This window comes from Marmota marmota, unplaced genomic scaffold, assembly GCF_001458135.2.
Source record: "Marmota marmota marmota unplaced genomic scaffold, marMar, whole genome shotgun sequence".
NCBI classification, from domain to species: domain Eukaryota; kingdom Metazoa; phylum Chordata; class Mammalia; order Rodentia; family Sciuridae; genus Marmota; species Marmota marmota.
This window is the reverse complement of record NW_026000016.1, coordinates 20129381-20146848: the sequence shown is the minus strand read 5'-3', so window position 1 is coordinate 20146848 and position 17468 is coordinate 20129381. Positions and strand designations below refer to the sequence as shown.

Below are 17468 nucleotides of genomic sequence, written 5' to 3'. Positions count from 1 at the left end.
AGCACAATTCACAATATCTAGGCTGTGGAACCAACCCAGATGCCCTTCAATAGATGAATGGATAAAAAAATGTGGCATTTATACACAATGGAGTATTACGCAGCACTAAAAAATGGCAAAATCATGGAATTTGCAGGGAAATGGATGGCATTAGAGCAGATTATGCTAAGTGAAGCTAGCCAATCCCTAAAAAACAAATGCCAAATGTCTTCTTTGATATAATGAGAGCAACTAAGAACAGAGCAGGGAGGAAGAGCAGGAGGAAAAGATTAACATTAAACAGAGACATGAGGTGGGAGGGAAAGGGAGAGAAAAGGGAAATTGCATGGAAATGGAAGGAGACCCTCATTGTTATACAAAATTACATATAAGAGGTTGTGAGGGGAATGGGAAAAAAAAACAAGGGGAGAAATGAATTACAGTAGATGGGGTAGAGAGAGAAGATGGGAGGGGAGGGGAGGGGGGATAGTAGAGGATAGGAAAGGTAGCAGAATACAACAGTCACTAATATGGCATTATGTAAAAATGTGGATGTGTAACCGATGTGATTCTGCAATCTGTATTTGGGGTAAAAATGGGAGTTCATAACCCACTTGAATCTAATGTATGAAATATGATATGTCAAGAGCTTTGTAAAGTTTTGAACAACCAATAAAAAAAAAATAAGATTCCCTATTGCTAATTTTTGTTGAACACTAGCCACATTGTCTGCTCCTGATTTCTACTGAAATCAGCCCACAGTCAACAGAAAGAACAGAAGGATTTCCTGAAGGCTCTCAGCTCATCTTGTTCTTTTTACTTTATCTAACATCTTTTCCCAGATTGGTGGAAGAACACCAAGCAGACTCTTGCAGTCTCAGGAGAACTTTTCATTTCAGGTCTGGTGATTCTTAACCAGTCCAATCAGCTAGGCAGAAATTCTTATTGGGAGTCTGCTGTGTGAAAGTTTCAGCAGAAAAATAATTCAGGGAATTTCCCTAAATACATGTTATACTCAACCCAGGGTCACCATGCAAATAGGTGTCTCACAAGTGATCATGTTAATCCTTTATGTTTATATGGGACTGGAAACGATTAGTGCCACTCACACATGATCTTACTTGGGCCTCCCTCATAACAGACAACAAGCATGTGAGGTCAGCCGGCCAAGAATTTCCAATATCATTTGAAAAATGAAGGCATGAAGGCTTGGAGACACACAAGAGCTTGTCTAGAGTCACAGTATTCAGAGCCAGGTCTAGTTTCTTCAGTGTAATTTAACATATGTTGATAAAATGCTTCTATTTATCTGAATAAGACCCAGTATTGTCCTTGCAACTTAATCGAGGAGACAGGCATGTCATTAAATCCAGGCCAGACTCCAAGGCTCTGCTCTTTTCCTCTAGACTTCCCCATTTAAATAGATGAGGCTTTCTAGTTACACTTGAAACACAGAAATCCCTTTAAGTCTAGTCGAATTCCTGATGCCAACTCAGAGGAAAATGTGGGAGAGGAAGCAGAGCATATTTGGATCTCTGGAGTTCTTTATGTGAGGCTTGAGTCCTTGCCATCCCACACAGAACTCTTGAGGGAGGGATCTGATACCCTTAGCTGCAAAGGCAGAATTGAAAGGCCCAGCAGGCTTCTCAGTGTAGGTTTATGGTGTGCTGTGGCCTGGGCCCCTGGTGTGGACCAGCACCAGCCCTTCGATGGCCTCCTGTTGCTCTTTACCCCTTACACCGGGTCTGTTCTTCTTCTTCTCATGCCCTTCTGTGAGTTGCCTCACCTCACCAAGAAGCTGCCCCTGGTAGTCATCATACCATTCTCCTGTTCCTGTTCCCAAGATAAGTCTAAGCATGGACCCTAATGGCTGCCAAATGAGACATTCTTGATTTTCTGTCACGAGGCCTGTGCTTAAATTGTACTCTTAACCTGGAACTTCCTATTTGACTCCAGACAAAATCCCTGAGCTTCTTGCCCAGTCTGATTACCAACCAAGAAGCGAATGTGCACCCCTGGCAGTGTGGTGTAAGAAAAAGAGTGCCCATATTTAAAGTCAGTAGGTTCAGGATCCAGTCTCACCATTTACCAGTTTTGTGACTTGAAACATGACACTTAATCTCTCTGAATAAGATTTTAGTTTTAAAATTAATCCAGGCTGGGGTTATGGCTCAGTGGTAGAGCGCTTGCCTGGCACATGTGAGGCACTGGGTCAATCCTCAGCACTACATAAAAATAAATAAATAAAATAGAGGTATTATGTCCATCTATGGCTAAAAAATATTTTTTTAATTTGAAAAAATTAATACTATCCTGTAGATTTATCTTGAGAAGTAAATGAGGCTATGTGTGAGAGTGTGCTTGTCAATCTCAAGCATTTGGAGACTATGAAGGCTTATTATTGTCACAAAAATTCATTCTGATCACTCTACCCAGCTGGCCCCTTTAGTATAACTTGTGTTTGTAGTTCAGGCTTACGGTTCTCCTCATAAAGAGTTATGCTGTATTGTGCTCCCCACCAGCTCACTAAGGTGTGCTATTTCTGTAAGATGAGAGGAAATTCCTCAAGGGCCCCTGTCTGATATACCTTTTGGACCTCCTAGTGCCAACAAACAGACACACACAGTCACACATGCCCCAAACACAAGTTCTATTAAATCCATGCTTTAATGTGTGGATTTCTTAATGGATAGAGGACTTTAAAAGCCTCACCCTGGCCCTGTTCTTTTAGCTATATGTGGCAAACTGACCAGACTCTGTCATGACTTTTGCTGAGCATTTGCTAGTAGGGGAATGGCCTGAGCATGTGCCTCTCTATGAGAGCTCATATGACCTGTGAACCCACATACAGTTCTTTCCTGCAGAAAGCCTCAGTCTTGAGCTTTCTGGGGACTCAGGCAACCTGGAGAAAGGAAGGAGAAGCTATATTCACTATATTCTTTGCCTTTTGAAACTGTTTTGCTCTCTAGATGGGTACTCTGGGGTATTCTTTCTTGTCTTAGAATCCTGGAAATAATGGAACAAATAGCTTGAATGAGTTTTTCAAAGCCTGAGTGTGGAACAGAAGAAATCAGAGAAGCTTCAGAAACAGAAATCTGTTATAGATTCAGTTAGGACCCAGCCTCCTCCAGGAAAGGAATCCACTTAGCCAGCTCTGATTCGGTTTAGGTTTTCATCTCCACTGGGCTCTGCAGAAATTCTTGTGATTGCTGCCACAGGACAGGCCTGGAGTCCCTTCACAGTGCTCCCCTCCTGCTTTCTCTTATCTCTGATCTGTTTTCATTTCTTTCCATATATTTCTTGGAAGGATTTTGTTTGCCACTGACTTGACTTCTTGAATCTCAAGGACAACACTCCCCATCTGAGCTGTCTTGTCAATGAAACTGTTTCTTTTCCATGAAGTCAGGTTGTAAGATTAGCCTTCTTTTGTCTCAGTAACTGGTTTTTAAAATATAGATTCAAATTTCATACACTACACTTTTTTTCTCTTGTCGTTTTGAAATTTTCTTTCATTTTTCTTGTTTAGGTACTGGGAATTGAACCCAGGTGTGTTTAACCACCAAGTTACATCCCCAGCCCTTTTTATTTTGAGACAGGGTCTTGCTAATTGCTGAGGCTAGCCTCAGATGATAGCCTTCCTCATCAATGGGATTACAGGCGTGTGCTACCATACCTGGCTCTTCACATCTTGTTTTGAAGATCTGTTTAGTTTTTTTTCTGGGTCCATAGAAGAATGCAGATTACAAGTCTCATTAGTTGCTCCTTTCGTTGATGCACAGTTATCAGCTATTCCCAATAACTGTGGAGAGTTTAAAGCACAACCACACTGGTCTTTCACTCCAGCCTGCACCCTTATTTCTAGCCACTAACAACGACTATTTCTAGCCATTTACGATAACAATAAGGCATGTATTTCAATTTTCCATTTATTTTTCTTCTCTTTAATCTTTTATTACTGCATTATAGTTATCCATAATAGTGGGGTTTATTTCATTTTGACATCATCACATGCATGGAAAATAATTTGCTCCTTTTCAATCCCCATTACTTCCTCTTTCCATCCCCTCCCCCTGTTCCCCTTCCTCTACTCCACTGATCTTCCTTCTATTTGTTGTGTTTTTAAATTGATGCTTCCAATTTCTTAATTTGGTATCACATTTTGTAAAGAATAATATACAATTTATGGCATGGATTAGTTGAAACACTTCTGGCTGCAGATGACAAAAATTGAATTTGAACTTTCTTAAGGGAAAAAGAAAGGGGGAGTCTAGGCCCATGTAAAGGAAATGTCCAGGGTTACATCAGCTCAAGGCATGGTTAGATCCCGGTACATCATCTGGTCTTCAGCTGTCTCCATCTCCTTCTCTATTTAGCTGTCATCTGTTTTGGCGTATCCTCAGGCAGCATTCTCTTTGAGGTGGTAAGATGGTCACCAGTAGCATGGAGCTTACATTCTAAAGAGTTGGGCAGGGGCTGGGGTTGTGGCTCAGCAATAGCACACTCGCCTAGCACAAGCAAGGTGCTGAGTTCAATCCTCAACACCACATAAAAATAAATAAATAAAGGTATTTTGTCCAACTATAAAAAAAAAAATATATATATATATATATATATATATATATATATATATACACACACACACACACACACACACACATACATACATATATATTTTTTTTAAAAAAAGAGTTGGGACAATCCAGCTGTGATTGATTAAGTGAGAGAAGAGTCACATGTGAGGTTCCAGGGTAGCAGTGACTATTCAGTGGACTCCCAAATAGCCAAAAGCAGACTTGAAAAGGGACAAAATTGGAAGACTCACAATTCTTGATTTCAAAATTTGCTACAAAGCTACAGTAATCAAAACAATGCCCTGATACATCAATCTATAGAATACAACAGAAAGCCCAGAAATAAGCATATACATTAAAAAAAATTATTTTCAACAAGGTTATCAAAACCATTTCATGGGAAGTAAATTTTCTTCAATAAATGGTTTTGGGTAAATTAGACATCTACCCAACAAAAAATCAAAATGGCTGGAAACCATGAACACATATTCATGCTAACACTGAATGTTAAAGGTTTCAACTCCCCAATCAAAAGACATAGATTAGGAGAATGGATCAAAACAAGATCCAACTACATGCGCTTTACAAGAGACTCATCTTATAGGCAAAGACACCCAGAGGCTGAAGGTAAAAGGAAGGAAAAAAATATTTCATGCAAACAGACTCTAAAAGCAAGCGGGATAGCTATTCTCATATCTGATAAAGAAGATTTCAAGCAAAACTGATCTAAAGAGACAAACAAGGGAACAATTCAACAAGAAGATATAATGATAGTGAATATTTGTGCCCCAAATGTCAATGTATACAATTACATTTAAAAAATACTTTATGACAATAAGTCTCAGATCAACCCCAACACAGTAATACAGGGTGATTTCAACACACCCTTATCACCAATAGACATGTCATCAAAACAAAATCAATAACAATATTTCCAATCTAAATAAATATTTCCAATTTAAATAAATCAAATGGACCTAACATATATTTGCAGAATATTTCACCCCAAAACAGCTGAATTTACCTTCTTCTCAGCAGCTAATGAAATATTTTCCAAAATTCTAAATTCCAAAATTCCAAATTCTAGGTCACATAGTAAATCTTAGCAAAAAAAAAAAAAAAAAAAAAAAACCAAACAAAAAAAAAACAAAACACACCAATATAATCCCATGCATCCAATCGGGTCATAATGGAATGAAACTAGAAATCAACAGCAAGAAAAATAATAGAAACCGTAGAAGCACATGGAGATTGAAGAATGGATCAAAGAAGAAATGAGAGTAGGAATCAAGAAATTCTTAGAAATGAATGGGAACAGAGATACAATTTATCAAAATCTCTGGGACAATATGAAAGAAGTTCTAAATGGAAAATTTATAGTGCTAAGTGCCTACATTAAAAAAAAAAAAAGTCTTGCCAGGTACAGTGGCACATGCCTGTAATCCCAGTGGCTTGGGAGGCTAAGGCAGGAGGATCACAAGTTCAGTGCCAGCCTCAGCAAAAACAAGGGGCTAAACAACTCAGTGAGACCCTGTTTCTAAATAAAATACAAAATAAGGCTGGGAATGTGGCTCAGTGATTGAGTACCCCTGAGTTCAATCCCTGGTCCCTCCCACTCCCCAAAAAATAATAGTCTTAAATAAATATGCTATGCTCCACCTCAAGGCCTTAGAAAAAGAATAACCACCTAATTTCAAAATCAGTAGAGGACAGGAAATAATTAAGATCAGAATCAAAATTAATGAAATTGAGAATTAAAACAATTCACAGGGGGCTGGGGATGTGGCTCAAGCGGTAGCACGCTCGCCTGGCATGTGTGGGGCGCTGGGTTCGATCCTCAGCACCACATAAAAATAAAATAAAGATGTTGTGTCCACCGAAAACTAAAAAAATAAAATTAAAAAAAAACAATACACAGGATCAATGCAACTAAGTTATTTCTTCAAAAAGGTAAGTAAGATTGCTAAGCCCTTAGCCAAATTGACCAAAAGAGGGAGAGAGAAAAAAACAAATCAATCAAATTTGAGATGAAAATGGTGATATTACCACATACTCTTCTGAAATCCAGAAGATCATCAGAACCTTTTTTGAAAATTTACAGTCCAATAAACTAGAAAATCTAGAAGACATTGACAGATTTCTAAATGTATGTGACCTGCCCAGATTAACCAGGAAGATTTAGAAAACCTAAACAGATCAATTTCAAGTAGCGAAATATAAAAAGCAATTAAAAACCTTCCAGAAAAAGAGAAACCAAGGACCAGATGGATTATCAGCAGAATCCTAACAACCTTTAAAGAAGAACAAACACCAATCTTTCTCAAATCATTCCATGAAATTGGAAGGGAGTGAACACTCCCAAATACATTATATGAAGTCAGAAAAACTCTGATACCCAAACCAGACAGGCTCATCAAGGAAAGACTGCCAGAGGCCAATATTCCTGGTTAACATAGATGCACAAATTCTTAATTAAAAGCAAACTGCATTCAAAAGCACATCAAGAATATAACACACCATGAGCCAGTGGGTTTCATTCCAGGGCTGCAAGTTTGGTTCAACATATACAAATCAATATAATTCACCACTTAACAAAATTAAGGACAAGAATCACATGATTATCTCAACAGATGCAGAAGAGTCAGATGATAAAATCCAACACCTACTCATTTTAAAAATACTGGAGAAGCTAGAAATGGAAGTAACTTTCCTCAACATCATAAAGAGTATTTATGACAAACCCAAAGCCAACATCATACTGAATGGAGAAAAACTAAAAGCATTTCCTCTAAAATCAGGAACAAGACAAGGCTGTCCACTCTCTCTACTCCTATTCAATAGAGATCTAAAAATGTTAGAACAATCAGGCAAGAGAAGGAAATCAAAGGAATACGAATAGGAAATGAAAAAGCCTTATCCCTGGTTGCCAACAACATGATCTTATATCTAGAAGATCTAAAATACTCCACTAGGAGACTTCTAGAGCATATAAATGAGGTCAGCAGATACAAGATCAACACTCATAAATCAATAGCTTTCCTAAATTCCAGCAGTGATTCAGCTGAGGAAGAAATGAGGGAAAGCATCACATTCACAATATCCTAAAAAAATAAAATAAAATAAAATACTTGGGAATTAATCTAATCAAGAATGTAAAAGAGCTCTACAATGAAAATTATAGAGCATTAAAGAAAGAAATGGAAGATGAGCTTAGAAGATGGAAATACCTCCCATGTACTCTAATAGGCAGAATTAATATTGTCAAAATAACTATATTACCAAAACCAATATACAGATTCAGTGCAATTTTTATCAAAATACCAATGACATTCTTTACAGAGTTAGAAAAAACAATTCTTAAATTCATTTGGAAGAATAAGAAACCCAGAATAGCGAAAGCAATACTAAGCAAGAAAAATGATGCAGTAGGCCTCACAATATCTGATCTGAAATTATACTACAGAGCTATAGTAACAAAACCAGCATGGTATTGACATCAAAATAGACATGAAGACCAATGGAACAGAGTAGAAGACAGACAAATCCACATACTTATAGCCATCTGTTACTTGACAAATGTGCCAAAAATATATTTTGGAGAAAAGACACACTTTTTAACAAATGATGCTGGGAAAACTGGATAGCTGTATATAGAAAAATGAAACTAGATCCCTGTCTCTCAACCGGCACAAAAGTCAAATCAAAACGGAACAAATAATTAGGAATTAAATAGGAAGGCTTACAACTGTTAGAAGAAAACATAGGTCAACACTCCATCATATAGGTTCAGGCACCAACTTACTCAACAATATTCCTAAAATCAAGAAATAACACCAAGAATCAATATGTAGGATGTCATCAAATTAAAAAGTTTTGCAGCAAAATAAGTTAGAGTAGAAGGAGGAGCCTGCAAGATAGAAGAAAAATCTTTGCCAACTACTCCCTCAATAGGGGAATAACATCCAGAATATATAAACAACTCAAAAAGATTAACACCAAAAAACAAATAACTCCATCAATAAATGGGCAAAAGACCTAGACGAATACTTCTCAAAAGAAGAAACACAAAAGGTCAACAAATATGTGAAAAAAGTGTTCAGCATCTCTAGCAATCTGGGAAATGCAAATCAAAAGTACAGTAAGATTTTATCTTACTCCCAGCAGAATGACAATGATGAAGAATACAAATAATAATAAGTGTTGGTGAAGGTATGAAGAAAAAGATACACTCATACATTGTTGATGGGACAGCAGACTAAAACAACTACTCTGGGAAGCAATATGGAGATTCCTCAGAAGACTAGGAATGAAACCTCCATATGACCAAGCTATCCCACTCCTCAGTATTTTCCTAAAAGAATTAAAATAAGCATTCTATAGCAAAACAGCCACCTCAATGTTTATATCAGTGCAACTCACAATAGCTAAATTATGTAACCAATGCAGATGCCCATTAATAGATTAATGGATTAAGAAATGGTCTTTAGGGGCTAGGGTTGTGGCTCAGAGGAAGAACGCCCACCTAGCATGCATGAGTCACTGGGTTCAATCCTCAACACCACATAAAAATAAAATAAAGGTATTGTGTCCACCTACAACTAAAAAATAAATATTTTTTAAAAAAGAAAGAAATGGTGGTATACATACACACAGCCATAAAGAAGAATTAAATTATGGCATTTGCTGGTAAATAGATGGAAATGGAGACTATCATGCTTAATGAAATAAGCCAGACTCAGAAACTCAAAGGTCAAATATTATCTCTCATATGTGAAAGCTAAAGTAAAATAAAAGAAAGGAGGAGGGAAGGGTAGGATATCATAAAGATATAGAGAAGATCAATAATGTAGAATAAGGAGATCAAGAGGCAGAATAGAAGGATGAGAAAGGGAGGCAATATGGAATTAATTATTTAAAAATCACATTATGTGCATATATAAATATACCACAGGGAATTTCAACTTTCTTGCATAAGTAAAAAGAACAAATGAAATGTAAATAAACAGATGATCAAAAGAAAGTTTAGCAGAGTAGAGGAAAGAGAAGCAGGGAGGGAAGAAGGGGGAATCATGAACTGATTCCATGTGTGTATGATTTTGTCAGGGCGAATTCAACTACTATGTGTAACTATAAATCTCTAATAAAATTTTTAATGTTTGAGTAACCTACAGAAGTACACAAATAGGAAAATAGAAACAAAAAGAGCAGAAAGCAATGAAGAAAAAATAAAATGGCAGACTTAAACCCTAATGTATTAATAATTACCCTGTAAATTATATAAGTAGCTCTGTTAAAAATGTAAATTGTATAAATATCCAATTTAAAAGGTGGAGCTTAATAGAACAGATTGGGGGGGGGGCTTTATTTTATTTATTTATCGTTATGTGGTGCTGAGGATCAAACCCAGGACCCCATACGTGCTAGGTAAGTGCTCTACTGCTGAGCCACAACCCCAGCCCCAGAACGGATTTTTTTAATGTGATCCAATTATATGCTGTCTATAAGAAGCTCTCTTTATAAGGATTTGGGAATTTGAAAGTAAAAGAATGGAAAAGGTGCACCAGGAAAACATAATCAAAATAAAGCTAGAATGGCAATATAAGTATCAGGAAAAGTAGATTTTAGGATAGAGAAAATTTTATTAGAGACATGGAACATTATATAATGAAAAAAGTCAATCTACCAAGAAGTCATAATAATACTAAATATATATGCACCAAACCACAAAGGTGTAAAATATTGCAAACAAAACTTATAGACCTGAAAGGAGAAAATAGAGAAAGCCAAAAATATAGCTGGGTACATCAAAACCCCTCTATTCATAGTTGATAGAACAACTAGACAGGAAATCAGCAAGACTATCGGAAAATTCAATGATGCCATCAACCAATAGGATTAAACTGACATTTTTACAATATTCCACCCAACAGCAGAATGCACGTTCTTTTCTAGAATCTGCAGAATATAGATTAGGATAGACTATATTCTGGGCCTTTAACCAAATCTCAATAAATGTAAAATAATACAAGATGTACAAAATAAGTTCTCAGACCATGATGGGATTAATTTAGAAATCATCACCAGTATTTGGAAGTGAAACCAATTCTCTATCTCCTAGCTCTGTGTCTTGTGTGGTGCACTGGAGAACACACTGGTACTCCAATTGCCCTTTAAATTTATCTTGTTCGGTCTTCTCATTCAGTTGAGGAAACAGACTCAGAAAGGAGGTAGGACTTCTTTAGGGCTTCTTAGATACTTAATAAATATTCATTGAATTGATTCATTAATTAAACAAAGTGACACAACAGTAACTCCTTTTGTGGAATAGTTGTAGCCACCAGAAGGCACAGACTTGAGCTCGCCATATTTGTCACCCCTCTTTCCCTAGGTGGCCATGGTCCCTCTGGGCACTCCAGTACTTTGCATCTTCATTTAACACAGGCTGTTTCCCTGTGACAACTAGGAGTCACATGCTGTTTCTCTTGACAGTAGGAGTGGAGTGGGGTCAGCAGGGTGCTGCTTGGCTCAGATGGGTGAGCAAAGGTTTTAGGATTTTCTGCTGCCATTGTAAAGAGCTTTTTGTGGCTCCGGGGCATACATTTCCTACTTTGAATGCCCCTGTCACCTCCCCCACCCCAGATGCTTCTTTCATCCTGAGATGGACAGGATAAAAAAACTTGCTTCCATGTTTCCTGTTGTGATCTGATTCCAGAGGTTCTTATCATGCATACATTTCTTTTCCTTCTGATTTTATATCCATATTTAAATCATGCTTGGGGAAGTCATTTATTAGATTCCTCAGGCTGATGGTAGAAAGTATATGAGATCCTTGATAAGCTTAATATATTTGTATTAAAAATTAATATGAAAGCTATATTGTTTCCAACTTTAAATCATAATTCAATTTAATTCATTTTACTTAATATATGGCCACAATTCTAAAATTACTTCAAAAAAAAAAAAAAAGATGAGATTGAAATCAGTTCTGGGGGCCCTTTCTTTATTCCTTAGTGAACCATGTGCCTGTCATATGGCAGACAATCTATGCTGCCATTTCTCCTGTGACATTTAGAATCTATACATGGATGCAGCACCTCCCCTCTTTGGAGGCTTCAGATGAGTCTTCTGTGAAAGATTATGTGCAGGCTCTTAAAGGCTACCATTAAAAAATAAAATTTAATGGAAAGAGATAAGTTTATCCCAACACATGCACATTGTGATTTTATATTTCCTTAATCTATTTTATATGCTGCTGCAGGAAATTAAACCAAAATTGGCCTCTCTGACATGTGCATGTGTGGCATTTGGGAGGCACTGAGAGAAGGGAGACTAGAGCTACTGGGAGCAATTGTGCTGGTTTGTCGGAGATTCACTGAAATGTAATGTTTGGGGGCAGGGGGAGAGGAAGCACTCCTTATCTTCTGGATGGGCTGAAGAGCTATGCCCAGGGCCACATGGGGCTTTCTTATTGTCTCACATGAGCTGTTTTCCCCAACTCAATGGTAGGTGCTGTTCAGGATAAGGACCAGATGTCCTCCTCTGTCACAGGTCTGAGCTGCAGCTTCCTGTCTGCCCAGTGTGTCTCATCATTCATACATGCACACAGGAGAGCCACTGACCTAGCTGCACGTTACTGAATTTCCTTTCTTCTTCTGCCCATCACTCAGAGAAAAACACAATATTTATTAATCATACCTACATTTAGTTTTGTTTTCTAGGCAAATGATAACAGATGTTTTTTCAGCCTCTTCAGCTCTCTGCCCTTCCTACACCCATTTCCTCTCTGTTTCTAGACACCTGGTAGACAAGATCCTCAAACTTAATCTCACCACTTGCATCTCAAGCTTATACAAATGTGCGCAGGGACTGCCCCTGCCCTACCTCCACTTCCAGTGTTACAGCCACCATCAAATAAGAGAACACAGAGCATGACCAGCAGCATTTTGACTAAGAACACCCCTGTGGCTCTTCACAGAAACCACATGTAGGAGTCCCAGGGTTCCTTCCCTGATCACTGTAAACTGTTCACAATGGAGGCTGCATAGTGTGGTCATGGAATGGACGCTGGCCGGTCCTGAGACCTCTCAGGCCAGGCAACCTCAGTCTGTCTTGATTCTCAGACTCTGCTCAACCTCAGGTGCAGTTCCTTTGGTAACTTGAGGGGGCTGGAGGGGATGATCTCCATGACCCCGCCTAAACGAAGCAGCCTGAGGGGTGAAGGGTGAGGGCAGCTTCCCCATCTGACTGGGGGGCTCTATAATTCCACAGTGGCCCTAGGGCTCCAGGCTTCTTGCTAACACTGGGCCACTTACCCTGCTGTCAGACAGGCAGGTCTGCCCCTTCAGTGAGTGGAAATGTTAATGCTGTTGACCGGTGAGGAGTCCTTGCTTCCCCAATGTTGAAGAATAACACCAGAGAAGCACGCCGAGGCAAGGTCAGAGTGGAAAATTAGAAGTTTATTAAAGGACAGCAGAAAAGACTTCTCCCGGAGGAAGAAGGGGACCCAAGAGATGGAATCCGTAGAAGTGCGGTTGTCTCTCCATTTTATAGTTTTCGGTGATGGAATGTAGGTGGGAAGGCCCGAAGGGTTGGGACACAGGTGGGCCAAAGAAGTAATCTGGGCACTTCCCAGTCAGCATCTTCAAGTTTGCTGTTCATTAACATTTCTTTGGGATGGGCTATCTTCAAATCTGCTGGGAGCTGTTTCCTGGACTTCATTAACATTTCAAGAGTTGCTCAACTTTTCCAAGAATTCAGTCTCAACATGGCCTCCATTTTAGATTTCACTCGATATTAAACCCAATTTACCTAACTATACTGACTACCTAATTTTAAATCTGGCTTCAGAAAGACTCCAGATCCATGGCAATGAACTCTGACCCTGGAGAGCAGACCTGATTTTCAAAGCAGAAAAGTGTGGGGGTTGGGGAGTGAAACTTACTCCTGGAACTGCAGGAACCATGCCAAGGAAGGAGGATTGGCACCAGAAATATGTTCAAAAACCTGCAGACCAACCTTACACTGTCAGGTGACAAGAAGATAGCTTTGTTGTTCAGCTGTAAGTCAAATCATAAAGAAGAGCAGAGAACCTGGAGAAATGTAACCCAGAGGCAAAGCCCCAGCTGGCTGGGGTGTCTCCAGAGAACACAGGCCAGGCACTTGCCAGCAGAGGGCGCCAGTGCTGGCGGCAGGGAGGTGTGCCCTTCCTCAGGCCTGGCTTTTCAGGGTGACAGGGGTGTCCCTTTCTGCAAAGCGCCTTTCAGGCGGTGCTTCCGGTCCATTTATCCTCCTTTGCAGATCACAAGCACATCTGGCTCTGTCGAATAGAAGGGAAGAGAACTTACAAGGAAGCTTTCAAGTAAAATTCGCCTGAAGGATCTCTGATGCAGAAACCTCTCTACACTCACGTTGACACACAGGCCTCTGCCTCAGACCTTAGGATATCCTGAACAGTGGAGTACCCAAGGCAGTGTGGGGAAAAGAGAATAAAACATGAGGCATGTGCTCCCAGAATGGCAGCAGACATTTGTTTTTAATCTGCCCAGAGCAGTCTCAGCCTGCAAGGTGGGGGCACCTCCCAACTCCTCCCTCCCACTCCAGACTACTACCACCTCCAGACTGATTTGCCTTTACTGGGCACCTGCAGGGCAGACCCACTGGAGGTAACAAGGAAGTCCAGCCCTGGCCTCCTGTGGGTCTGACCCCAGTGTTCAGCTGGGTTCCAGGAGACAGCTCTCTTCCAGGCTGGCAGACCCCACCATTTTTCCCTCTTCCCCTTTGGTTTTTTCTTCCTTCCTTCCTTTCTTTCTTTTCTTTTGTTTTCTCAGTAGCTAAATATAGTCTCCCCCTTCTTACCACTAGACATTTGTTTTCCTTTCTCCCAGGCTAAATGGAACATTTTTAAGGAAGCAAAAAAGAAGGCAGGGGCTGGGCGCCGGGGTGCTCACCTATAATCTCAGCAGCTTGGGAGGCTGAGGCAGGAGGATTTCGAGTTCAAAGCCAGCCTCAGCAAAGACAAGGTGCTAAGCAACTCAGTGAGACCCTGTCTCTAAATAAAATACAAAATAGGGCTAGGGATGTAGTTCCGTGGTCAAGTGCCCCTGGGTTCAATCCCCAGTACCTGCCCTCCCCATCAAAAAAAGCCAGGAACACAGGCTGAAAGCCCCAGTCCACCTGAATGCTTTGCTTCTTCCAGCTTCAGTTTTTCTCCTTTGTCTCAATGAAGGGGTCTCAACTATATGACCAGCAAGGTGTTTTCCAGCCTCCAGGTCTCAAATGACTTCCAAGATGTTCATACCCAAGAATTACACTGCTAGGAATTTATCTTAAGCAAATATTTAGCAAAGCAAAACAAACAAAAGTCAGGCTAAAAGATACGTATCATATTATAATAAAAAATTAAAAGTGATCTAAATTTCTGAGAGTAGTTTAATAAATAATGGTTTATAAACCTGATGGAATTAATTGTATACAACCATTAAAATTATAATTATGCTGACTATAAATTAACATTGAGTAATGAATAGTAGTTATTATTTGTTGACAGATACTCTTTTAATTGTTCTCAGCTGATAGGGCATGCTAGAGTCTCCTGGAGCTGAGGCCCAGCTCCCAGAGAGCAATTTCAGGAGATCACATGGGTGGTCTGGGTGCTGGTCTGTACAGCCAAGGGGGAGAGTCTTAGGACGGTGTGCCAGGGTACTTTGCTGGATGTTTAACAGTCGCCAGAGCCACATCTGTACAGGTCTCCAGAACACATTCCCACAGGATACAGTGACTCTTGGAATCCCTCACTCCCCCACCCCCAGCCCACCCCGCCTATGATTTGGGCAATCTAAGACGATACTGCTTAAACTCATTTACTGGGGCTGCGGTTGTAGCTCAGTGGTAGAGCGCTTGCCTCAAATATGTGAGGCACTGGGTTTGATCCTCAGCATCACGTAAAAATAAATAAATAAAAATATAGATATTGTGTGCATCTACCATTAAAAATATTTTTTTTAAAAATCTCTTATTTATCTCAAAAAAAGAATATTGAAGGTATTCTGGTTATTTATTGCTCCATAATAAACTGAGTAGAGTAAAACAATAAAATTATTTTTACAGATTCTGTGGGTTAGAAATCTGAACAAAGCACAACAGAATGGCATTCTTCTTGTCCACAATGTCTGGTGCTTCATCTAGAAGGATTCACTGATGGAGTTTCATCAGCCTGACTTCTGGTTGGGCACTGAAATTACCAATAAGTTTCTTTATGACACTTCTCATGCCTTGGTTAGGGTGGCTTGAAGGATGGGCTCAGCTGGGACTGTCACCAAGAGCCACCTACACATGGTTTCTCCATATGACTTGGGCTTCCTCACAGCATGGAGGCTCCTGGTTCCAGGAACAGATACGCTAGTGAACAAGGCAGAGGCTTTATGGCCTTTTAAGCCAGTAGCTTTCCTTCCACTGTATTCTCTTACTGAAGTATTCAGTCACAAGCTCTCCACAACTGCGGAAATATTTTGGAGGTAGAATTGACAAGATTTAGTAATGAACTAACCATGGAAAGTGAAGGATGGGCTCATTGAAATGCCAATGCTGTAGTGTCATATGATATGAAAAGAACAGAAGAATATATGTAGATAATAATCACAGTCCACATAGATAAGAATTGAATGCAGAATACAAAAGAGTAAAAATATTGTGAGGAGGTATTTTTTCTTTCATGTGACTTATTTGTTTGAGTAGTCAATGGTTAAACCTCTAAAAGTAGCCACCTAAACCTGTGCACTGTAACAGCCCCTGAAGATGGTTGTTAGTCACTGGGCCCTGGCATGACTTGAGAAGTAAGTCTACTTTCCAAACTCTACATTCAGACACCAGCCTTGTCACTTATGTGCTGACTCAGGGAACCACAGTGTTGCAGTCCTGTTAGAGACTGCTCACTGTGTAGACCTGCAGGGTCACTGGACTCTTAGCATCTTGGGGAAGGGAGGGGGAGTGGCAGGGGCTCACCTCTTTGGAGGTCTGATCTGTCTTCTCTCCTTCCTCTTTAGGCTTTTGATATCATGCGAGTGACTCATGGCAGAGAACACAGCCTGATTGAAGATTTGATTCTACTCTTAGAAGAATGTGATGCCAACATAAGAGCATCCTAAGGAAGCCCAGCTAGAGAGAGATGGTTTGTAACCTTATCAGATGCCTTATTGAGGTCACACCAATTTGTACTTTGTTTGCTGTGTGAATCTTCCTTGTTAAAAATGCTGTTTTGTGTTTATGTAGGTAAATAAAGGCAGACACATGGTTTGTCAACCATAGAATCCCTAGTTGTAGAGAAGCACGGTTATAATAAATACAAAAAAAGTTAGTTAAAATGCTATCTGGTAACTTTTTTTCTTTGTTTACTCATTGGTGATTTTAATGTTTAAGATCTCAATGTTCAAGATAGAAAATCTGATTAAAGGCATGACAGAATAAGTTCCAACTTTCTCTTTGAATGTATGTGAACATGATTGAATAAATATCACCATTTTCATACTTGCTTCCAAGCACAAACTTAATTTCCATTTTGGCAAGAGGCAGGATTTTACTATTGCTTTATGTTAGGTTACTTATTGGTTTTGCAGTGCTGGGGACTGCATCCAGAGCCTTGCATGTGCTAGGCAAACATTATACCCTGAGCCCTTATTTTATGTTATTTTTTTATTAACATGTATTATCTATATTAATGGGGTGCAGTATGATATTTCAATACGTGCATACAGTATGCAGTGATCAAATACAACTCCTCACCCCTACCTAGTTTCTAGCCTCTAGAAATCACTATTCTACATTCTAGTTGAACTTTTTTTTAATTAAATTCCACATATGAAAGAAAATGTGATATTTGTCTTTTAACTTATTCCACTTAACATAATGCCCTCCACTTCTATT

The 17468-nt window shown here is 39.4% G+C and overlaps 1 protein-coding gene across 3 annotated transcripts in view; it reads left to right on the top strand.

Moving 5' to 3' along the window:
• Nucleotides 1-17077, top strand: part of Smyd3 (SET and MYND domain containing 3) — a 712936-nt gene extending 695859 nt beyond the window's left edge. For all 3 annotated transcript variants that reach the window (XM_048809264.1, XM_048809265.1, XM_015483560.2), the window contains one exon: nt 16592-17077. In XM_048809264.1, coding sequence (XP_048665221.1) covers nt 16592-16693 — 102 coding nt within the window. In that variant the 3' untranslated portion in view covers nt 16694-17077. The remainder of the gene's footprint in view (nt 1-16591) is intronic.
• The last annotated feature ends 391 nt before the right edge of the window (nt 17078-17468 follow it).